At 41.5% G+C, this 25,178-nt stretch overlaps 1 protein-coding gene and 1 pseudogene across 1 annotated transcript in view; both read left to right on the top strand.

Moving 5' to 3' along the window:
- The first annotated feature begins 1,366 nt into the window (after positions 1-1,366).
- Positions 1,367-1,910, top strand: LOC113894799 (annotated as a pseudogene).
- A 1,749-nt stretch (positions 1,911-3,659) lies between these two features.
- The window catches only part of ADH4 (alcohol dehydrogenase 4 (class II), pi polypeptide), a 32,334-nt gene continuing 10,815 nt past the window's right edge, over positions 3,660-25,178 (top strand). The window contains exons 1-6 of the mRNA XM_027544004.1: positions 3,660-3,777; positions 6,590-6,691; positions 7,647-7,788; positions 9,608-9,695; positions 19,943-20,174; positions 24,557-24,817. Coding sequence (XP_027399805.1) covers positions 3,760-3,777; positions 6,590-6,691; positions 7,647-7,788; positions 9,608-9,695; positions 19,943-20,174; positions 24,557-24,817 — 843 coding nt within the window. The 5' untranslated portion in view covers positions 3,660-3,759. The remainder of the gene's footprint in view (positions 3,778-6,589; positions 6,692-7,646; positions 7,789-9,607; positions 9,696-19,942; positions 20,175-24,556; positions 24,818-25,178) is intronic.

Below are 25,178 nucleotides of genomic sequence, written 5' to 3' on the forward strand. Positions count from 1 at the left end.
ATCAAAGAAGCATAATTATATATAGGAAATAGAGGAAATGTGCATTAAAAAGCAAGAGCTAGTTTTTGCAGAAACAGAACAAATTCAATTTGAACCATTATGGATCCCAAATATGTTGTTTGGGTGTTTATACTGAGATTAATGAATTACTATTAAAATAATGTATATATTAATTCAATGGGTGAGAGATTATACTTTTAAACATATATAACATTGGAAATTTTGAGAACAACACAAGTCTGAAAATCAACTGTTAGAAAAGGTAAAGCCATCCTCATGGAAAGAATCTACAATATTAATTTTAGAATTGGAAGACACCTTCACATTCAAAATCCCAGGGTTCTACCATTCGAAATCTCTTACCCAGTTTCCACTCAAAACACTTCTTAGCAGGTTCTTTATGAAAGAATATAAAAGACAGTCCCCATCTTCAAAGAAGCTCATCAAAGTGCAGCACAAAAAGAAAGGCAGAAAGAAGGTAAATACCTAGCATTCAGAAAATATGTTAAAGCATATTGGGTTTCCAAGGTAAATACTCAATTTGCCCAGCACTTATTAAGTACCTAGTATCTTTCAGGACTCTGAAGTACTCTGTGAAGGGTGTAAAATGTAAGTAAATACAATCATTATAGTTAAGGACACTGGAGGCTGGAGACAGAGTCGTTTTGCTTCATGTAGCTATCTATGTGTGAGCAGTAAGGAGATGGAAACACAATGAATGCTGTAGAGATTCAAAGAAAAAAAAGATCTTTTTTAAGAATATGTTCTTAAGGTCCTGAATAAGTTCAGGGCTTCCCTGGTGGCCCAGAGGTTAAGAACCCACCTACCAATGCAGAGGACACTGGTTCAATGACCCCTGGTCTGGAAAGGGATCATGCCCCCCTTGCCCCACATGCTGTGGGCAACTAAGGGCATGGGCCACAACTACTGAGCCCAGGCACCCTGGAGCACATGCTTCACAAGAGAAGTCACCACAATGAGGAGCACGCAACTGCAACTAAAGAGTAGCTCCCCCACTCCACCGCAACTACAGAAAGCTGGCACACATCAAGGAAGACCCAGTATAAGCAAAAACAAATGAATCTTTAAAAACAAAGAATATGTTCGTTTAGTAGGAAGAACTGGCAGCAGTAGGTGTTCTAATCAGGGGAACCAGTTTAGACAAAATCATGGAGGCAGGAAGGCAGGCACACAGTACATTGGAGGAGAGCTGGAAGATAAGTTCTGAAACACAGACTGGGTTGTAGATAAATGGTCTTGAATGCCAGAATGAGAATTCAGTAGGAGAGTTCTTGATGGTTTTAGATGAAGAGAATGATATAGTAAAAATTGTTGAAAATACTCATCTAGGGTTGGGTCGTGGGCTCTGAGCAGCCCCTGCCCGATGGCAGCAGTAGTTCTAGGGGGAGACACCGTGGGTCCTGAACGTATCTTCCCCAATCAGACTGAGAAACTGGGACCACATCAGGGCCCCACGGAAGGCACAGAGGATTGGAGCAGTGAGGAACCAGAGGAAGAACAAGAGGAAACAGGGGCAGGCCCAGCTGGCTACTCCTACCAGCCTCTGAACCAAGATCCTGAACAAGAGGAGGTGGAACTGGCACCAGTGGGGGATGGAGAAGATGTAGTTGCTGATATTCAAGATCGGACCCAGGCCCTGGGGCTTCATTCGCCTGCCGGACCCACCACTAGAAAGTGAGGACGAAGATGAGCAGGGAGATACAACATTGAACAACCACAGCTCTATTCCCATGGACCCAGAACACGTAGAGCTGATGAAAAGGACAATGGCTGGCATAAGCTTGCCTGCACCAGGGGTTCCTACCTGGGCTCATGAGATATCAGATGCCCAGTGGGAAGATGTGGTACAAAAGGCCCTCCAAGCCTGGCAGGCCACCCCTACCTGGTAGTGACCACCCTTAGAGCTGCCATAACTCCCTACATTCCAGGCCAGAACCAGCACAGGACTGAACACATCGTGGTTGTCACATTCATCTCCATCCTCCCCAGCTCCCCTCCACATCAAGGCAAATCAGACTTCTTCTCAGAGACCCACTTTATTCAGTTCTGTACATATGGGGACATCGGCCCAAGCCCAACCCACCTTAGCATGTATCACTCTGTGGAGAATAAAGAACCCTAGATACATAGCCAAAAAAAAAAAGAGAGAGAGTACTCATCTAACAACATTTTGAAACACAGACTGGCAGAGGCAGCTCTGCATAGGAAAATCAGTTTTTAAAAAAAGGCTATTGTGATGACATAAGCAATAAGTAAGATTACTCTTATCTATCTTGTCTACATGTAATAATAAAAACAGAAAAAGGGAAATGAAAGGCACACGAGAGGTAGAATATACAAAGCTTGTAAACAATGCAGAAAGCAAGGTCAAGCGGGGTTTCAGAAGATTGGAGATGCTAGTGCCAAAACAGGCAAGCTAGAGAAAGGAGCCTGGAGTCAAGAAAGAAGATGAAATTATTCCGTGAACACTATTAAAATAGAAACATCTAAAAAAACAGAAACATCTAGGAGCACACAGAAACTCCTGGCAGAAGTTTGGATTAAAGAGAAAGAAGTCATAAAAATAAAATAAGAAACACTAGAAAGAAATTTTTAAAGGTCACTTTTTAAAAAATGAGGCCACTGACAATTTTCCAAAGAATTTTCAATTAAAATATAGAGATGGAAACCAGACAAGTAGAGAAGTGAAACCATGAGTAGTGAGAAAGTAGAAACGAAGAGTAAAAATCGTACTTCTAAACATTGTGATAGAAAAACTTAGTCAATAATAGAATATTAGTTAAAGTTTTAACTAATATAAAGATAGTTCTACTATCTCTCTGGAGAAGATAGTAGAATACTATGGCTTTTTACCAACAGGATGAAAAGTATTTCAATATTTTAACAGTTGGCTTCACCTTAATAGGGTATGTTGGGTGCATAAAAGCCCTGAACTTTCCCTAAGGAAACTCAAGCACAAACACAACAAGAATACATGAAAGGAATTTTTAAGCAATCCTGATTCACTATAAAACAGAAAATGGATGAAAAAATTGTGGTCAATTCATATAATGGAATACTCTACAGTATTCATATAATGGAATACTCTACAATAATTAAAATAAAGTGTAGCTACAGCCAATGTGGCTAAATCTCACAAAAATAGTTGAGAGGGAAAAAAGCCATGAAAGAACACATGCCCTATGACTCTATCCATATAACTTCTAATCTGTAAAACTAAACTATATTGTATAGAGAAGCATAAATCATAAAAGAAATGCAAGAAAATTATTACTAGCATTGTGAAAGAGAAGGATGGATATAGGAGGGATTCTGAGGCACTGGAGATGTTTGTTAATTTTATAACTATACGATAACTTATCTAATAGCTTTAATGACCTTTATAATTATCTGCTGACTTATCCAATAAGTTTAATGACCTTTTCTATGTTATCTTATATTTTGCAATAAAGGAAGAAAAAAAACAAGTAAACAAAAATCTCCCAATAACATTTGGAAGAAATGAGGGTTTGCAGCTGAAACAAGATAGCACAAATGATGACGTGAATAGAAGGGCAAAGTTTCAGATTACAGCAAACAAAAAGGAGAGAAAATGATTGGAGAACACAAGAGCTGAAATGGTATTTATTCAAAGTCAATTCATTACAGGATATGGAACACCCTGGATAGAAGTAGAAGAGCTTCTTAAATCAGAGAGAAACTTTGAGAGAAACTTCCAAGGCAAATTTCCCGAAGAAAATGGGCACCAAGGGAAAAGTAAGCAAATATACCATTTCTTTGATCAATTCTTTTGGGATTTTGTGTGTGTGCATGTCTCTTTATTGGAGAAGGCAATGGCACCCCACTCCAGGACTCTTGCCTGGAAAATCCCATGGACAGAGGAGCCTGGTGGTCTGTGGTCCATGGGGTCGCTAGGAGTCGGACACAACTGAGCGACTTCACTTCACTTTTCGCTTTCATGCACTGGAGAAGGAAATGGCAACCCACTCCAGTGTTCTTGCCTGGAGAGTCCCGGGGACAGCGGAGCCGGGTGGGCTGCTGTCTCTGGGGTCGCACAGAGTCGGACACGACTAAGGTGACTTAGCAGCATGTCTCTTTATACATCTGCTAAAAGAAGTTTCCTTGGGTATTGCTCTCAGAAAGCAGCAATTTAAAGCTGATCAAAAGCTAAGTCCCAGGGAATTCCTTGGAGGTCCAGTGGTTAGGACTCTGCACTTCCACTGCAAGGGCAGGGGTTCAACTCCTGGTCAGGGAACTAAGATTCTGCATGCCATATGGCCAGCCGGAAGAAGAAGCTAAGTTCCCATCAAGAGATGTATGGATAAAGAGGATGTGGTATATCCACACACGAACACACACACACACACACACACACAATGAACGTTCAGTTCAGTTCTGTTACTCAGTCGTGTCGGACTATTTGTGACCCCGTGGACCACAGCACGCCAGGCTTCCCTGTCCATCACCAACTCCCAGAGCTTACTCAAATTCATGTCCATCGAGTCAGTGATGCCATCCAACCATCACAACCTCTGTCATCCCCTTCTCCTCCCACCTTCAATCTTTCCCAGCATCAGGGTCTTTTCCAATGAGTCAGTTCTGCACATCAGGTGGCCAAAGTATTGGAGTTTCAGCTTCAGCATCATTCCTTCCAATGATTCTAAAACTCAACATTCAGAAAACTAAGATCATGGCATCCGATCCCATCATTTCATGGCAAATAGATGGGGAAACAATGGAAACAGTGAGAGACTTTATTTTCTTAGGCTCCAAAATGACTGCAGATGGTGACTGCAGCCAAGAAATTAAAAGATACTTGCTCCTTGGAAGAAAAGCTATGACCAATCTAGACAGCATATTAAAAAAGCAGAGACCAATTATACTTCAAAAACAAATAGAAAAAGAGGTCGGGTTTGTGGTTACCAGAAGCAGGGCGGGGGCAGGGAGCGCGGGGGTGGAGGGGGATGGAGAGAAAGAATTGCATGTAGTCAAAAGGTACAAACTTCCAAACCTCCAGTTATAAGACAAATAAGTAGTAGAGATATAAAGTACAACATGGTAAATATAATCAACACTGCTGAATGTTATATTTAAAAGTTGTTAAGAAGGTAAATCCTGAGTTATCACAGGAAAAATTTTTTTTCTTTCTTTAATTTTATGTCTATATGAGATGATGGATGTTCACTAATCCCACTGTAGTAATCATTTCATCATATATGTATGTCAGATCATTATCCTATATACCCCTTGAACTTAAACAGGGCTGTATATCAATCATATTTTAATAAATCTGAAGAAAAAAATAAAGATGATCAAAAGGATATGAGTGACCTCCATGCTAGGAATTTACTCTAGAAAATAATTGAATTTGCCAAAATGCTTACTACAAGGGTGTTCAATTAAATACTATTTATAGCAGCCCAAAAAAGAGAGATTTCAGTACCTGTGCCATAATCATAAAATTTGTATTTGTTAAAATTTTAGAAAAGAATATGGAAAAATATTCATTGTATATTAATAAGTATAAAAAAATTATAAAATATTACATACAATTTTGTCCCAAGTGAAAAAGCTCAAAGGATCTACCTCAAAATCATAAAGTAGAAGACAAAATTACAGATGGGTTTTGTTTCTTTTCTTATTTGCATTTCTATGTTTAATTTATAATAAGACTAATGATATTTAAAATACAGTTCAAATTGCATAACAAGTATCAAAAATACGTGTTCATGTGAACAAAGACTAGGAATATCATACCAAAAGTAAACATAATAGCATTAGAATGAAGTATAGGTTTATTTCTTTCTATTTTCCTTCGATATTACTTATATTTAAAATTAAAAATAAAATTTTAAGGGGCTAAAATTATAGATTATAGAATCTTTAATGCTTAATTTCTTTTCATATATTTTTATCCAGGTTTCAAAGGGACAAAATCTTTAATGTACATTCCACTGATAAATTTAATAATTATGTAAGCCTCATCTCTTAAACTTTTTTGTGCAAATGAATCACATGGGGATCTTGTTCAAAAGCAGGTTTTGATTCAGTGGATTTTGGACAGGGCTTATAGCTCTAGCAAATTCCCAGATGATGTTAATAACTGCTAGTGTCAAGGAGGTTCACATTTTGAGTAGCAAAGTTGTAAAACACATTTGCTCTAGCAATAAGGATTCAGGTAATGCAGAGCTGATAAATCAATCGCTCAATCATAAAATACATATTGGTCATCTACTCTCTCCAAATCCTATAAATTTATCCTCTCTGTTCTGGAGAGGGGAAAAAATCAAGGCCTTACATTAAGGTAAATTTTAAAACACCTGTTTTTTTCAAAAATTAAAAGTGCAATGACTATAATGTAGACTTTGACTTCCTATTGTCAATTAAGGTCCCTTGTCTTTACAATAACTATGTATAACATCCAGCCACAAACCCCAAAACTCTCTTTCATGAAATAATGGTATCAACATGTTCTTTCACTTTTTCCCACGATATTTTTCTTTCTGTCTTTCTTCCTCCCTTCTGTTCTTTACCCCTCGCCCTTTCCACCTTTCTCCCTCTTTCTCAGATTATTAAATGCAAAGCAGCTATCGCCTGGGAAGCAAACAAGCCCCTCAGCATTGAAGAGGTTGAGGTAGCTCCCCCCAAGGATCATGAAGTTCGAATCCAGGTGAGTATGGAGTTTCCCAGGGCAGGATAAACAAGACACCAAATTCTGACTTGGCTTTGGTCAGGTCAGACCTATGTGGTTTGACTGAGAGTCTCAGGAGTTTCCCACTGTGGGGAATTACGTTTTTAGGTTCACATCAAAAACAGGTATTTATTCCCAGGAGGGATGAATTATAAGAATCAGACACAGGAATTTACATTAGATTAGAATTAGGTAGGTTTTCTTTTTGTTTTCCAGTTGCCAGGTATTGACAGATGTTTTAAAAGGAAGATTGAGAGTTTGGTTCAAAATAAGAAAAGATCTGAAGTGCTAAGGGTCTTGGGTGCTCACAGGAGGGAACAGAAGCGAGAGAACAGGGAGAAGAGACGGTACTGAGCAGAGAGGCATCATAGGTGACAAGGTGGGTCAATTTCTCTATTTTCCCTACAGTTGACCTGGCTTATATTTTTCCTCGGGATCACCCAGTAAGAGATTTTGCCTGAGACTGAATGAGATATCCTCGTGAACAGAATCTTGAAGAATAATGCAGGGATACTTTCTAATTAATTAAGATAATCCTTTATTTGATACAGCTCTTTTAACTATAAAAGTTTATTACCTCAATTGTATTTCATTTAGTTTCAATAAAGGCTGAACAAGCCCTGGAAGCCTGTGTTCCCTGCACTCCCTCTAATAGACTTTTATTACCTTTGATTTCTCCCCTCCTAGAGACAGTGACTGCCAATTCTCTGTGTGATTTTTCAGGGACAGTGAAAGGAAGAAAACAAAGATGCATAAGAGGAAAGAATATATCCTAATATATTTTTAATTGTTCTTTTTATTTTTCAAAATGCAGTTCTTTTATTGACCTCAATGAGTGTTGTTAAGTTTCAAGGTGTCATTGGCCTAAAATTATCCTAACAACCCTATTGATATAATTACAGAAACAGGACTCAAGTCTGTGATTGCTTTGCAGATAATTGCCACCGCCCTGTGCCATTCTGATGCCCATATTCTCCATCCTCAATTTGAAGGGGGGGTTTTCCCAGTGATTCTTGGCCATGAGGCTGCAGGAATTGTGGAAAGTATTGGGCCAGGAGTGACCAACTTCAAACCAGGTATTTTAATTTCTGATTCCAACTAAACGGAAACGTCAGGGTATTTCAGGGATAATTCTGCTACAGTCTTGCCTTTGCATGCTATAATCAATCTCTACTTACATAAGGGGACCATCTTTTCCAAAGCGAAACTAAGACACACAATCTATCACAATCTAACAATGAGGCAGAATATCTGCAGTCAGAACTGTCTAATGAAATCTGGAAAACACAGTCACTTTATTTACATCCAGCACTGAGAAGTTGTCCTACGAAGCAAAGCTACAAAGTGAGCTTACACCAAAGCCTCCGTGGGGGCACAGATGACAATTTACAGCAACCTCCTCTAAATAAAACAGAACTATTTTAATATATAAAGAATGAAGACCCTTAGGTAGCTTAAGTGGGAAATATTATGCATATGTCAATGTTAGCTGAAATGTTTTCTTGGGAACTTGTAAGATAAATATATATAAAGCATGACAATAGCCGAAATTATTTACTTTACATGTTGTAACAGATCCACCAAATACTGGAATATGAGCTATGCAATTGTCACTTATCTAGGATTAACCATATCCTTCTTTCTTCCTTTAATGAAGATGTTCCAAATTGAGAGGTATATTAGTATCTTTCTGTTAGGTAGTTAGAATAGGAAACAGGAGTCCAGAATGGCGGTGGCTAAAAAACAAGGAAAGGACAAGTCCGTGAAAATAGAACAAAGGAAGGTCCAAGGACCACAGTGAGGACCTCAGGTAGAACAAACAGCACCCCTGGCTAGCCCAACTTACACAGGGCAGGCCCAGGGGAGAGGAAAAGACATAAAAAGAGGAGCCAAAGGGCGGGGGGTCTCTCTCTCTCCCGCACGCTGGGGCACTCTTCTCTTCGCATCTTTGGGTCAGCATGCCCTCACGCCTCGAGGATGGATTTTCCTGCTATTTTCTAAATGAAATAGAGCTGTAACGCAGAGCTGTAACGCTAATTTGTCTAAGAGCTATAACACGGTCTGTCCAAGACCCGAGAAATGTGACAAGCTGAGGGCTTTAATGTCTCATCACATTTCTATTCCAAACAAGATTATAGAAGCAAATTGCTCTTCAAAATTTGGAATCTTCAAAGAAGTCCAGCCAATTAAGGCACAGCTCTGCCACTTACTGGCTGTGTAACCTTAGTCAGCTAAGTCACTTTTCTGTGACTCAGTTTAGATTTCCATTTTCTAAAATGGGGATAATAATAGTACCCATCTCAAAGAGTTATTCTGAGAATTAAAGAGATAATATATGCAAGCAGTTAGAATGGTGATTGACACATACTAAAGGTTGAACAAATGTTAATTATCATTATTGGACTTTAGTCATCAGAGGCTAGAAGTCTTTGTTAAATTCAAATTGAATAAAAAGTAGAAAAATGTAGAATTTGAGTGAACTATGGTGAAACATGGAGATGATATATAATTTACTCTCCATATCAAGCCTATTGCCCTATCTCCTATAATTAAGGTGTTTACAAATGTAATAAATAATAGGCATGACATAGTAAATAATAGTCATGATGCAGAGTGTTGCAAGGACAACAAAGTGTCAGACAGGATTCTGCACTTGAAGGTATCAATACAGATGTGTTGCTAGACTGTCCAGCAGAGAAAAAAAGAAAAAAAGATAACATATGCAGTACTTGGGAGAATCAGCAATCTTGTAGGTTAACAAAGTATTGTAGCTACCTATACTTCCTACCGAATATAAGATATATACAATAAAGAATAGTGTTTTCCACCAATTCGCCTGGTGAAAACTATAAGTAACAACCATGCATCATCCAACACTTGGCCTTTTTTTTCTAGGTGACAAAGTAATTCCACTCCACGCACCTCAATGTGGAAAATGCAAGTTCTGTCTAAGTCCACGCACAAATTTTTGTGGAAAACTCAAGTAAGCTCTATAAGCTATTAGTAAGATAGCTGGTACAAATATTTTGAGCAGTACATTGGCATACCTAAATGGAGTTGAAAATGTTCATATTCTGTACCCACCAATTCTTGGTGTGTATAAGAAGCCATTGCAAAATCACACAAATGGACATGTACTAGTATGATCACTGCCACATTGTAATAACAAGAAACTGAAAATATGACAAATGTCTATCAATAGGAGAACATATTAACAATCACTGTGTAGTAACACAATGGAATTACCACATAAAAGTGAGAATGGCTAAACTTGCTCTGAATGTTTCAACCCAGAATAATCTCACACTTATAATGGTAAGGGAAAGAAGCAAGTTTATGACATATATTTAGCCATATACAATAACAATACCATATACTGTATTGTTTATGGTTTATGTGAATATAGTAAAGAAAATGATAAGTGCCAAATTGAGAATAATAGCTACTCAAGGTTATTGCTGAGCCATGAAAGACTGGGATTCTTGGCCTCCAGAGGAGAGGAATTCAGTCTGGGGCCAGCGACAAGGCTTGATCACTCAGAGTTTTAATAAGGTTTTTTTAAAGTATAAAAGAGAGAAAACTTCTGTCATAGATATCAGAAGAGGGCAGACAGAGTGCCTCTCCCGACCCCCCCCCGCTAGTCTTTAAGGGGATATTATATAGTTTCTAGCAGGCTGCTAATTAGAGAAAGGAAATGTCTCAAAACTCAGAGTGGTACCAGGCCTCTCACCCACAACATGCATTTTGAGATAACATTGGCACAAGGTGAGTCATCCCGGGCCATAAAACCATTGCCGTGAATCTTGAACAAAGGCAGGTTTCCAAGCAAATATATGGTTTCATTAACATAGATTAGGAGAACAATTGTATGAGTAAAACATATTGGGCTCTGAGTGTTAGGTGGAACCTACTTGAAGACAGACTCTAGGGTAAATACATAGTTCATTAACGTAGCTTAAGAGAAACATTTCCATAAGAAAAATGCATTGGTTTGCTCAAGGTTTGAGAAAAGTTAAGTTCAGGTGGAGCCAGGTATTGTCATGACAACACAGAATTTTAAGAGAAACCTTTTAAGTTTGTATAGAGAAGGGGAAAAAAATCTGACACTTGTAGTTGTTTCCTTCTGCCACTTCAGAGAGAGATAAAAAATGTCTGACTCTTGCAGCCCATTTCCTCTGTTTGGAGACCCCTAGCCTTCCTGCCTTTTACCCTATTATTCCCGCCTTTTCTTTTAGGAGAATTATGTTGCCTAGGGAAAGGGGAGTCATTCTCGTTCCGTAACTGCTTCCAAGCTGGTAAGAGGCATTGTCCCTAAATTGATGAGGCAACATATTCTCCTAACCTTCATATTGAGGGTCTCTGATCCAGGGGCCTCAAGTAGTAGCTGGTGGAAGCTGCCGCAGTCAACAGGAGTTTGAGTCAACCATTTGTAACTTAAAAACCTTCGTGTAACTAGAAAGAAATCCAGCTACACTGTTACAGATGCAGGGAGCAAACAGCAAAAACAGAACAATAAGCAAAAAGTCACATTATGTCCATAGTTAAGGTACAAAGTGTTGCACCTGTTGATTTTAGGATTGTTAGATGTCATCAGATTAATGAGGCATCACATATAATTGTTGTCATTGAAGTGGTCACAGATTTGCAGTAAGTCCTTTTCCTGAAGTGGAAGGACTCCCATCATGGGAAGCTATCCACTGATGAAGAGTGGAGCACTCCACAGACCCAGTAATTACATCGATTGTGGAATGCAGTGTGGGAGTGAGCCCAGGACAGGAAGGCATTATCTTGAGGATCAAACAGCAGACTCAGGAATTTTGGAGTCAGCAGAATCAGGCTCACATAGATGATCAGGTTATTGTACTGAATAATTGTACTGTATTGTACTGAATATTGTACTGTACTTTTCAGATTATTGTACTGAAAAGTACAAAGTAAGACATAGAAAGTAAAGGCATAAAATGACATCACTTAGTTCTGGTCAGGGTGCTACTTCTTAACTCAAGTGTGGTACACCCACGAATCAATTCCTGGCACTTTGACAGCTGTGGGAGAAGAAAGAATAACCTGGTAAGGGCCTTCCTAGAGAGAGGGATTGGCCCCCCAGATCCCAGTACTTTTATCAGGACCTCTGTTCTTGGCTCAAACAGAAGCTTTTTTGACTCAGAGGCTGGGTCAGGAGTTACCTCCCAGAGTTCCTTTAATGCCTGTTGAAAAGCTAAGAGCTGAGTTACATAATTAGTTAATTCCAAGGCTTTAGGAAAACTTTTCCATTGAGCATTTTCAGGAATTACTGATCATCCATCCTCAGACTGTAACCATCCTTTATCAAAGGATGATAAACTTTGCTCCTCTTTTCTCATATCTTTCTAATTCTTCCTCAGTATATTGTGGTTTTCCTTATCCACAGGACCTGTCCAGATCAAAGGCCTCTGTCATGAAGGGGTTTCCTTAAGTGCCACCTTTCTGACTTGACAGCCAGCTGATTACCCTTTACTCCTGTCCCTGCTGTGCCCTTTGCAATGCATAACAGCTACTTCTTTCGCACAATATATAGCAGTTAAAAGTCTCTCTGAAATGTGCTTAATAGGGTCTCCTGTTGCTATTTTAAATTGTCTTTCTTTCCAATTTGCAGCATGAGCATGTAAAGTCAAATAAGCATACTTAGAATCAATGTAGATATTTACTTGCTGCCCTTTGCTTAACTCAAGAGCCAGAACCACAATCTCCACTAGCTGAGCACTCGTTCCCTGGGAGAGATTTTGCTTCTAAAACCTGTTCAGCCATTACCATGGCATAACCTGCTTTATGCTTCCCATCCCGAACAAAAGAACTACCATCTGTAAATATTTCCATGTCAGGATTGTCTAATGGGGTATCCGTCAGATCTTCCCGAGCTGCATAAAGTTAGAAATTGGAAACAATCATGATCGGGTGTTTCATTTTCTTTTTCAGGAAGGAAAGAGGCAGGATTTAAGTTTCCACAAACTTTAAGATTAGTTATTGGTCCTTCTAACAACAATGACTGATATTTAAGAAGCCAACTGTTATCCAAATATTAACCTTAGAGTTTAAGAATACACTCCTATAGGCTGCTGGTGAGGCCTTTGGGGTTGTGTCAAAAATTCCAAGGCCATACCTTTTATTTCAGTGACAAATTAATTTCTGACCCTGTGGGCAAGCTTCAAGCTGGAGCTTGCAGGAGAGCAGTCTGAAGAGCCTTAAAAGCTTTTGAGTATCTGGGGACCAAAGCAGCTTGTCAGTTTGGGCTTGTTGAGTTTCAGTTATAAGTTTATACAAAGGCCAGGCAAGTTCCCCATAACTGGGAATCCAAATGCAGCAGTACCCTACAATTCCAAAAAAATCCTCTCAATTGTCTTAAAGTCATAGGTAGAGGATGATTTAATATAGGTTTAACTCAGAAAGCAAACTTCAAATCAATGACTGAAAAATACTTGACTCATTCAGGAATTTCAGACAACAGAGTACAAGGATTAGGCACCATGGGGTGTAAAGGAACTACAGCCTCATTTATTGTTTGTAAATCTTGAACTAGTCTCCATTTATCATTTGACTTCTTTATACCCAGAATAGGAGTGTTGCACGGATTGTTAGAGGGAATTAATAGCCCCAGCTCCTTTAAATTCTCAATAATGGGTTTTAACTCTCCCTTAACCTGAGGTTTCAGTGGATACTGCTTTTTATGTTAAAATAAATGTGGGTATTTGAGCTTGACAACTACAGGGATAGCGTTTTGTGCTCGAACCACAGACTTTCCATCAGCCAACACTCTCGGATTTACATTTTGTTCAATTAAAGGGAGAGAAAGGGAGGGCTCTATATTCACAAAAACAGAGGCATGGACTTTACTCAGTATATCCCTCCCCAAAATGGGTGAGGGAGACTCTGGCACGACCAGAAACTCATGTGAAAATAGCAGAGTCCCAAATGCATACTGAAATAATAACATTTGGCTTGTCCAGACAGTCCCATTATGGAAGCAGATCTGGGAGAAAGTGGGCCAGAGGCTTCAGTAAGCACACAGTAAGTTGGCCCAGTGTCCAAAAGGAAATCGACGGATTGGCACCCCCACAGTTATTAATACTCAGAGTTCCTCAGATGTAATTAGGACGGGAGCTTGTATGGGGACCCCTGGGTACCTTCAGTCCTGATTGTCTTGAGAGTTTGACCCCTGAAACCTACACCTCTGGGGGCAGTCTCTCCTCCAGTGTGGTCCCTTGCAGACCAGACATGGAGCCAGGGCAACTTAGATGCCTGAGGGCAATCCTGTTTGAGGTGCCCCTCCTTTCCACGGTAATAGCAAGCCTATCCCTTTTCACCTGGGTCCTTCTGGGAATTTTTCTCAGGCTGTTTAAGAATGGTTCGGACAGCCATTATAAGGGTTTCCGCCTGTTTTGTCATTCTCTGCCTTTCTTTTCCTCACATTCCCTGCCATAATAGACTGTCTGAGCCTGCTGCAACAGATTATCTAAAGACTGATTTGGCCTATATACCTGTTTTACAGCAGATATCTGGAGCCGATTGAGTGAAAAATCTATCTTTTAAGATCACTCTTCCCTCTTCATTTTTGGGATCAGTCTCCGTGAATCTGCAAAGGGCTTCCCTCAGTCTATCTAGGAATTCACCAGGAGCTTCCTTCTCTTCCTGTTCTGTTTTCTGTTTGCCAGTTTGGCACAGTTTAAAGACTTATTTTAAAGTCACGTGTTTGCCTGAGCCCAAAAATACATCTGACAAAATGACTCTGATCCCATCTTCCTTTAGGTGTGTTACAGTCCCAATCTCATTCTATAGTTGGGACCGCCTGATTCTCAGTGGGGAGAGCAGCTATCTTGTCCTCCATCTTCCCCACTGATTCATTACCAAGCCATTCATCTCCATAAGCAACCACTTTCCCCAAAACTCGAGTTTTTGAGGCAGGAGTTAATGTTTGTCTCAAGACATACATCACACTCTTCCAAGTAAGGTCATAAAGCAGAGTAACACCCTTAAAAGCGCTAATATATTTTTCTGGGTACTCTAAACAGTCTCCTAGATCCTCCTTGATTCTTTGTATTTCTTGATAAGAAAAGGACTTATTAACTCTCATAGACTGATTATTTCTCCCAGTGGGTGCTTCATGAAGATGCAACAGCTTGTGTGGCTGTTCCTCAGCCCCTCTGGCTGCTCTGCGCATATGATCCCAGGAATAGATTGGAGAAACCTACTTTTCTTTATCTCTTTGTCTCCTGTCTTCCATCTCATCCTGTATGTCACCCTTAGCTTTTGCTGTTGATAAGGCCCACATTGTATTAGAGAAGGACATGGCAACCCACTCCAGTGTTCTTGCCTGGAGAATCCCAGGGACAGGGGAGCCTGGTGGGCTGCCATTTATGGGGTCGCACAGAGTTGAACATGACTGAAGTGACTTAGCAGCAGCAGCAGTTCCCACATTGTAAGGCAAGTGCAGAGAAAAAGAGACTGAGCCAGGCAGTCAGGCAAGAAAAAGGAAATTTAGTAGAGGGAAAAGAGAGGGTGACTGGCTCTTAAGGAGAACCAGCATTCTCCCTTTCTGACGTAGTCCTTCTTATAGCCCACCAGTGAAAAGTTCTCTGAAGGGATGGTCACACAGCTGGAGGTCTGGAATCTGGTGGTCTTGCAGCTTTGAGAACTTAGGTGCCAGTGAGATAACCGAATGCCATTTGGGCAATTTGATCAGTCTCACAGATCACTGTGATTTATTCTTTGTGAGGTCGACATAAGAAGCCATCTTATCAATGAGACCCCATGTGGGCCCTATCACACATGGGGTCTCATTGTCAGAAAACCCGGGAGGGAAGATCCACTGCAACTGGGTGGGCTCCTCTCACGAGCCCACCTCCGGTGGTCCCCTCCCTTGGACCTTGCCAAGAAACTGAGATGAGCTCCGGGATGGGACTCTCCACTTGCCTTGCTGGAGCGACATCCACACACCAGCCCACATTTCATCCATCGGTTACAAGGGTGAGTGAAATCCCATTCCCTCGGATCCTCTCTCTCTAGCCTCTTTTCCAAGTCCTAGCGCTAGGCAGGAGGATCTCCACGGCCCTAGGGCCCTCGGCCTTGCGCCCCATCTGACTCTGAAATAGGGGACTCCCATTACAAAGCAGACTATTATTACTCTCTGAGAAAGTCCTGAGAATGGGGATGCCTTTTCTCTCAGACCTTTCTCCTCGCTCTTGCCCTTGTCTAACCTCCCTATTCATCCATAATGGGAAATTCTCAATCCTAGCCCTCAAAATCTATTCCTCTAAGATGCCTTTTCCAAAACCTAAAAGCCTTGGGCTTCCAAGGGGAGATAAGACCAAAAAGGCTTATTTACTATTCTAACATTGGCTGGCACAACACAGACTTGATAACAGGCTCCAATGGCCAGAAAACAGAACTCTCAATTATAATACCCAATGGGACCTTGATAACATCTGCTGCCACAAGTGGTTAGAAATCCCTTATGTTCAGGCTTTCTTCACTCTCTACTCTCAACGCTCTCTCTGTGAATCCTGCTCTACTTCTCAAATACTCTTAGCCTATTCTGGGTCACATCCTCCTAATACAATGTCTCCCGATTCCTGATCAGACTTTTCTTCTTCTTCCTTAGACCCTTCCAACCACAGCCTACCCCCTATCGCTCCCAATCCCCTTGCCTGTAATAAGCTCTGAGATCTCAGCCCCACCCTGTACCCTAAGGGTCCCAAGGCTTTACCCAGACCACCCTAGATCTCTTCCCCATAGCCAGTCCTGAACAACTTTAAAACAGGAAACTTCACCACGGACCCCGCTCCTTCCCCTGCTCCACTCCTCCCTTCAGGGGAAGAAGCTGGAGTAGAAGGCATTGTTAGGGTTCATGTCCCGTTCTCCCTCACGATTTGTCTCAGACTGAAAAGCATCTTGGCTCCTTCTCCTCATACCTGGATAATTATCTAAAAGAATTCAAGTGTCTTACCCAGTCTTATGACTTAACCTGGCATGATATTTACATCGTACTTTCCTCCACTCTTCTCACAGAAGAGAAGGAATGAGTATGGCAAGCCTCTCAGGCGCATGCTGATGAGATACACAGGACAGATGACACTAAGCCCGTAGGGGCAACAGCTGTCCCCCGAGAAGATCCCAATTGGGATTATCAGGCAGGGAGACCTGGACGAGCAGCCCGTAATCACATGGTTGCTTGTCTCATTGTGGGCCTTCAAAAGACAGGGCATAAAGCCATCAACTTTGATAAGCTCCGGGAAATAACTCAAGGGCTAGATGAAAACCCAGCACAATTTCTAGCCAGGTTAACAGAAGTGCTACAAAAATATACAAAATTAGACCCCACTTCAGCAGAGGGCACCATTGTCCTTAACACCCATTTTATCTCCCAGTCATCCCCAGATATCCAAAAGAAACTAAAAAAGGCAGAAGGCCCTCAAACCCCTCAATGAGACCTTTTAAATTCAGCCTCTAAGATTTTCAATAACTGGGAAGAATAGGCAAAGCTAGAGAAGGCCCAAAGAAATCAGACCAAATGCCACCTTTTATCCCTTGCCCTATGTGGCTCCAAGCCACCATCAACCAACAAAAGAAGGAAGCCACCTGGACTCTGCTTCAACTATGGCAAAGAAGGCCAATGGACCTGCTCATGCCTAAAGCCAAGGCCCCCTCCAGGTCCATGTCCCAGCTGTGGCATAATGGGACATTGGAAGGTCAGCTGCCCAAATCCACCTCCAGGGATCCAGACATTCCCCTCCAGGTTCTGAGCAGGAGTCCTCCAACCCAGCTCTGCCCAGCTTCCTCAGATTTGCCACTGAAGACTAAAGGTGCCCAGGGCCCCAGGCCCCAACTCTCATCACCTCTACAGAGCCCAGGGTAACTCTTACAGTGGCAGGACCACTTACAAGCCTTCACCAACTGAACTATCCACGAGCTACTTCTAACTCACTCAGATTATCAAAAACTTCGACCCCACACAAATCCCCTTGGCCCGCATTCTAGCCTTTTCTTATCTTACCCCCACAATGTCTTATCTTACCCCCATGATGCTCCTGTCCTGCAGGAAGCAGTTACAGAAGATTGACCTTTGGCCCTTATCCTAAATCAAAAAGGCTGGAATGATAGGGCCCACATGGGGTCTCATTGATAAGATGGCTCATTATGTCGACCTTGCAAATGAAGAATAAAATCACAGTGATCTGTGAGACTGACCAAATTGCCAAAATGGCATCCTGTTATCTCACTGGCACTTATCCTCTCAAAGCTGCAAGACCACCAGATTCCAGACCTCTGGCTATGTGACCATCTTTTCAGAGAATTTTTCATTGGTGGGGTATAAGAAGGACTCCGTCAGAAAGGGAGAACACTGGTTCTCCTTAAGAGCCAGTCACTCTCTCTTTTCCCTCTAATAAATTTCCTTTTTCTTGCCTGACTGCCCAGCTCACTCTCTTTTTCTCTGCACTCGCCTTACAGCTGTCTGAGCTTCTCTTACTTCAACTGTCTGAGTTTCTTTGAAACCAGCGTAGTCTGAGGTCATAATGAAACAGGGGTTGTTTGGACCTCTTCTTGGGCAGTTTGAATCTCAGTTTGGGTTTTTATTGAGGCAATCCTTCTGGGCGGGGTGGGGGGCCTGACTTTCAGTTTGGAGCCCCGGGTAAGGGGGCAAAGTAGGAGGACAGGAGGGAGCTGAAGGTTTCATACCCAAATCTATGCCCTTAGGACATAAGTCTGGCATGTCTTGCAGAGAAAAAGGTCAACACATATGCTACTTCTACCCATTTCCTTTGTTTTCTACAGAACTGGTCTAATTGTAAAATAGTATTATAATTAAGATAATTATATCCAACTGGCCACCGTTTGCCTTCCTCCAATGGATACCGTGGCCATGCAGTATCACATAGGAAGATCAGGCATATCGTCTTTATGCTCTAAGGATCAAATCTATCCCAGTTTTTCAGGATACAGTTCAAAAGAGTGAAGCTGGAATTGTTAGCTCCCACCTGTAAGAGAGAAAAAAAGTGACCAGTGCCATCTTTCTACTGGAGGCGTCCCTCCCTGCTCTAGACGGGGGGTGTAGACAGACTTTCCACCGAAGCTTTCCTTCCCTGGTCCGACTTAAGTCTGTCCCTTACTGACGCAGGCACCATACTCGTACCTCCTGGTTCTACCACCAAGGCGGGGTGACGATGCACCAGGGGTATACCTGATGGCATCCCAGACTGATTTTCTGTTCTTTACCTGCCTGTTACCCTCTCACTTCTACAGAGGATGAGAGAGAAATGCAATGCGTCACAGTAATTTATTCCAAGGCCACATGGATTGGAGCTAGATTTTGAATCTAGGCAGTCTGGATCCGGAGTCAAAAATCTTAATTGCCTTATTTTTTCTTAGACTATAGAAACGAAATATTTATCTTTAGTGCTAATTGAAACTAGTTATTTCAGAAACTAAAATTTTACTACTCATATCTATGCATGCATGCGTGCTCAGTTGCTACAGCCGTGTCGGACTCTTTGCAACTCAATGGACCGTAGTCCTCCAGGCTCTTCTCCCCATACTGTGCCTCAATTTACTCATCTATAAAAAGGAGACAATAATACCTACTTCACAGGGTTGTTGCAGATATTCAAAAAATGAATAGACCCTTTTGCAAACCTCTAATGAAATAACAGATTTTGGCAATGACCATCAGCTCTTTCCAGCATCACAAAGAGATAAGCTATTACATGCCTCCAGGTGAGGCATACACTACATACGCTATTTTAGCAATATTCCTACAAAAACATAAAATTTGAATCAGATCAAGCATTTAAATCAAAAATACTAGTTTAGGGGAAATACAGCGATGGAGAAATTATGCTAAACCAGATTACAGGAACATAATCAGAAAAATCTAGAGTGAAGAAAATTCTGTAGGACAAATAACTATTTATTCAACAAAAAAAAAACTGCAGGGGAACAAACAAGGGGTAGGGTGAGAACCTATAAATCAAGAGACATAAGAGACATACCAACCAAATGAAATCTGTAGAATTAAAAGAATCTTTTAGCGACACATACTGAAATATTTACAGATGAAACAGTGATGTCTAAGATTTACTTGAAAATAGTCCAAAGTGGGGAGGGTACGTGCTTGCGTCAGGGAGCAGGTAGGTACTTTCTTTCAGGAAAGTAATCAGTTGTCCATCAACTTTCCCTTTTTTGTATCTTTTTTTTCCCTAGGCATTTTAAAAATCCTATGGGTGATCAAAAATTAATGGAAGATGGAACCAGCAGGTTTACCTGCAAAGGAAAACCAATTTACCATTTCATGGGGACCAGTACCTTCAGTCAGTACACTGTGGTCTCAGACGTCAACCTTGCCAAACTAGAGGACGATGCCAATTTAGAGAGAGTTTGTCTGCTTGGATGTGCATTTTCAACTGGCTATGGAGCTGTCATCAACAATGCCAAGGTAAAATGGTTAATCACCAGGCTGTGTAAGATAGATGTTACTGGGAGGCAGCATGATAAAGCAGCCAGATTTATCTTCAAAAACTGGCTCTGTCATTTATTACCTTTGTGATTCTAGGCAAGGTATTTAACCTCTCCACTCCTCTCTCTCTCTACTGTTAATATCTATTACAAATAGCTGTGGGATAATTAAATCATATTACATATGTAAGACATCTGGCCCAGAGGCTAGCATATAGCTGGCATCCAGTTCATGTTAATTTCCTTTCCTTTACTAGTATGTTAGATTATTGACTATCCCTGATTTAAGCACAGTCTGCTTAAACATGTCCCCTAAACATGTCCCTTGTCCTGGGACAGCAGATCCGGTCAAGAAACAACAGAAACTATACCCATATAGCCACCTAGTTTCTCCCCGATGCAGCAGATTAGAAAGTGAAAGTGAAAGAAAGTGAAGTCGCTCAGTCGTGTCCGACCCCGTGGACTGTAGCCAGGCTCCTCTGTCCATGGGATTCTCCAGGCAAGAATATTGGAGTGGGTTGCCATTTCCTCTCTCTCAAATGTAGTAATTCATCTCTACATCTCCCTTTGCCCCTTTGTGGCTTCAAGGGAGGATCTCAGATGGCAGCCCTGATGGTGGCAAGATGTGTCCCTGAAATTCCATGTTAGAATTTAGAAGCTTTTACAAAGCTCTTCAACTGACAGACTAGAGAGATGTCACTATCACTTGGATGCTTCAAATGACCTCCTTTTTTTTCTTTTTTTTTTTTAATTTGTACTGCCTGCCTGCAAGCAAAGGCTCCCCTTCCATCCACTCCCACTTCCTCCTCCCTCTGGTGCCACCTGAGAAGCTGGTCCCCAGGCCGCCCTCGCTGTCCTCATGCAGCACCCCCGGTTGGTGAACCCACCCCCTTGCCTCCAAGTGCACCCCCATGGGCAGATCTGAACACACTATCCATCTTTCTTGTCTTCCTGTCCTTGGTTACCCTCTCTCCCTCTCTCCATCCGTCCACTAGCGCTCGCTCTGCCTATTTCAAGGGCCTCATTCTGAGCTTCGGGAGGCTGAGAGAAAGCACAGAGCTGCCAGAGTCAGGCACACGTAGGTTTCAACCCTGCTTTACCACTTCTGCGGGATTTTGCATGCTCAGTTGCTAAGTTGTGTCCAACTCTTTGCAACCCCGTGGATTGTAGCCCACAAGGCTCCTCTGTCCATGTGATTTCCCAGGCAAGACTACTGGTGACCTCCTTATTTGAATCTCCTTGACATCAATCTTTATCCCTTAACTCTAAACTGCAAAATGCAACCAGCGTGGTCTTCCTAAACAACAAAATCTGGAGATTTCATTCCCCTTTAATTATTCCCCTTTTCTTTCAATATGCTAGTCATTCTTTCTATTTCCTTTCATGGCTTGCTGTTCCCCTGGGCCTGACCCCCAGTCTCTGGGTTCTAAATGTGGCCTCTAGACTTTTCTTCACACCTGGCTCCCACCAACACTGCCTGGAAAGCTCCCCCACTTCTTCTGTCTGACTCCATTTATTTGTCACTTCCCATTGGAAACCTACTCCATCCTCCCAGGCATGCATTGGGCATCCCTCACAGTTTCCCCTAAAGTATCTGTATTTATCCCTTTCTTCCTTCTTATCACACTACAGAGATATTTCCCACTTATTTGTCCTTCTTATTAGATGATTTGTTCCATAAGGACAAGAATTCTCTCTTGTTCGTTGTGATGGCTCTGGGGCCTAGCCTTGTGCCTAGCACATAGTATGAGCTTGGAAAGTTTTCAGCAAGTGAATGAATAAAGCCAGGTTCATATGTAACCCCTAAAACATCTTGGTGAGGCTTGGTCCTCAGCTTTGCAATCCAACTATTTTTTTTTATATAAGATTACATAGAGTTGATCAGTGTCAAGAAAATGAAGTCAGCTGAACCAAAATAAAAGGCTGATCTAGTAGCCAAAATATCAAGATACAACTTTTTGTTGAGAATTATATCAGTCAAGCAGATAGGGATGCTATTCTTGGCTCTCGGTATATTATCTCTTTCTAAAAATTCATTCATTCATTTATTCATTAGCAAAAATTTAAGACTATATGAGAAGTCAAACTATAATCTGAAGGCTCCTACAGGAAGGGTATTGTTAGTTGGGAGAAGTTAAGAGCTGATGTGACCCTGGCAGTCAAGGCATATTTTCCTCTAGATAACACTGGAGACACAGGAAAGAATTACTGTTCTTTGCTACAATCACCAGCACCACCACCACCACAGCTACCTTTTCACCCTGCCCTTTTCTGGACTCCATGTTGACTATTACCTTCTACCACTTTAGTCTTTCTTCAGGGATATTAACCCTTGAGATTCAGCCATAATTTTCTTTTAAATCTAGTCAAAGCTTACCTAAATTCCCAGAATCTGTTCTTCCCGATGCTGAAGAACAGCTAATCCACCTCATGAGATACTCAAAAAAGAGAAATAAATTTGATAGGAGCAAGTAAAAAGAAATGAATTGTCAGTAATCTAGACAAAAGGCAAGAGCTTTAATAATTTTTAATTTACCTCTGAGAAGAAAAGTGATACAATAACTCTGATTAATTATTAAGGACCATTCCCCCAACATCACCAGAACTCCTTGTTCTTATCAATCTGATTGCATCCTTTATTGCCAAATTAATTACATTTCATAGAGATCTTTGAAAGCATAAAAATGTCCTAAGAGTGTTGTCTGTAGATAGATAATAATACACTATTTAAAGCTCTATTTTTAAGTGGGGTTATACCTTATAACCTTCCCTTGTGGCTCACATGGTAAAGAGTTCACCTGCAATGCAGGAGACTGGGCTTCAGTCCCTGGGTCGGGAAGATCCCTGGGAGGAGGGCATGGCAATCCACTCCAGGATTCTTGCCTGGAGAATCCCATGGATAGAGAAGCCTGGTGGGCTACAGTCGATGGGGTTGTATAGAGTCGGACATGACTAAGTGACTAACACAAATAAAAAAACAAACAATACTTTATAATGACCCCCCCACCCCAAACTGCAATTAAAGACACTTTTACACAAAATGTCCAGTTGTATCACACAATTGGTAGTGTACTCAGTTTATGCACTGTTGTAAGCTATGCACAACTGTGTACAACATTGCTTCAATGAGAAAAATGCATGTCTACTTCCAATTAGACTTACTGGCGAACTTTATAACAGTCTCTGGAGAAATACATTTGGAAATATACTAAACTCATACTACAGTATCATAGTAAAGATTACATAGTATGTATAGAACAGTATTCTGAATATTTGCAAAATATATATATTCTTTTTCCCTGAGTAGCAAAAGCCAGTGCATGCATGTCTGCTGCTGCTGCTGCTGCTAAGTCACTTCAGTCATGGACAACTCTGTGCGACCCCATAGATAGCAGCCCACCAGGCTCCCCCACCCCTGGTATTCTCCAGGCAAGAACACTGAAGTGGGTTGCCATTTCCTTCTCCAATCCATGAAAGTGAAAAGTGAAAGTGAAAAGTGAAAGTGAAATCGCTCAGTCGTGTCCAACTCTTAGCGACCCCATGGACTGCAGCCTACCAGGCTCCTCCATCCATGGATTTTCCAGGCAAGAGTACTGGAGTAGGTTGCCATTTCCTTCTCCAGGAGATATTCCCGACCCAGGGATTGAACCCAGGTCTCCCACATTGTAGGCAGATGCTTTACCGTCTGAGCCACCAGGGAAGATCTATTTTAAAAAGAAACCAATAAGCCCTTTAAAATGTGTGGGCTTCAGTTTTTGTTCTCATAACACTAAAGGGAAAAGGAAGACAAGAGAACGATTTTCACTTGGGTTTGTAGAATTATGAGCTGATAATTCTAATTCTAAAGCCTTCAAATGTTTCTTCAAATTTAGCCAGTGATTCATACATTTTCACATTGGCAAATTTCCCCCATTTAGCTATATCATTTAGCTTTACAACAGACAGGCTTTTATATATCTGTTCCTTCCCCCACTTAGGAGAAGGCAATGACACCCCACTCCAGTACTCTTGCCTGGAAAATCCCATGGATGGAGGAGCCTGGTAGGCTGCAATCCATGGGGTCGCTAAGAGTCGGACACGACTGAGCAACTTCCCTTTCACTTTTCACTTTCATGCATTGGAGAAGGAAATGGCAACCCACTCCAGTGTTCTTGCCTGGAGAATCCCAGGGACGGGGGAGCCTGGTGGGCTGCCGTCTATGGGGTCGCACAGAGTCAGACACAACTGAAGCGACTCAGCAGCAGCAGCAGCAGCAGCCCCCACTTAACTCTGTCCCTTTTTTTGCTCCCACTTCACTCTGTCCCCTTTTCAAAAATGGGACCAGCTGCTTGAAAAGTTAATTTATAATGTTCTTGCCTGCAGGTCACACCTGGTTCTACCTGTGCCATCTTTGGCCTAGGAGGTGTCGGTCTCTCTGCTGTAATGGGTTGTAAAGCATCAGGAGCTTCCCGAATCATAGTTGTTGACATCAATAGTGAGAAGTTTACAAAGGCCAAAGCCCTTGGAGCCACTGACTGCCTCAATCCTAAAGACCTAGACAAACCCATTCAAGAGGTCATTGTTGAAATGACCAATGGAGGTGTGGACTTTGCCTTTGAGTGTGTAGGAGGAGCTAAAATCATGGTATGTATTTTTTTTATAATAGATATAATAAATATTGCTTATTGACATAATTGACATTGAAAATATATTAATATGTTTATATTTAATATTAATATTTATGTATATATAAGTTAACTTTCAGAGAAGGCAGTGGCACCCCACTCCAGTACTCTTGCCTGGAAAATCCCATGGACGGAGGAGCCTGGTAGGCTGCAGTCCATGGGGTCACTAGGAATTGGACACGACTGAGCGATTTCACTTTCCCTTTTCCCTTTCATGCATTGGAGAAGGAAATGGCAACCCACTCCAGTGTTCTTGCCTGGAGAATCCCAGGGATGGAGGAACCTGGTGGGCTGCCGTCTCTGGGGTTGCACAGAGTCGG

This window comes from Bos indicus x Bos taurus, chromosome 6 (genome assembly GCF_003369695.1).
Source record: "Bos indicus x Bos taurus breed Angus x Brahman F1 hybrid chromosome 6, Bos_hybrid_MaternalHap_v2.0, whole genome shotgun sequence".
Taxonomy (NCBI): Eukaryota; Metazoa; Chordata; class Mammalia; order Artiodactyla; family Bovidae; genus Bos; species Bos indicus x Bos taurus.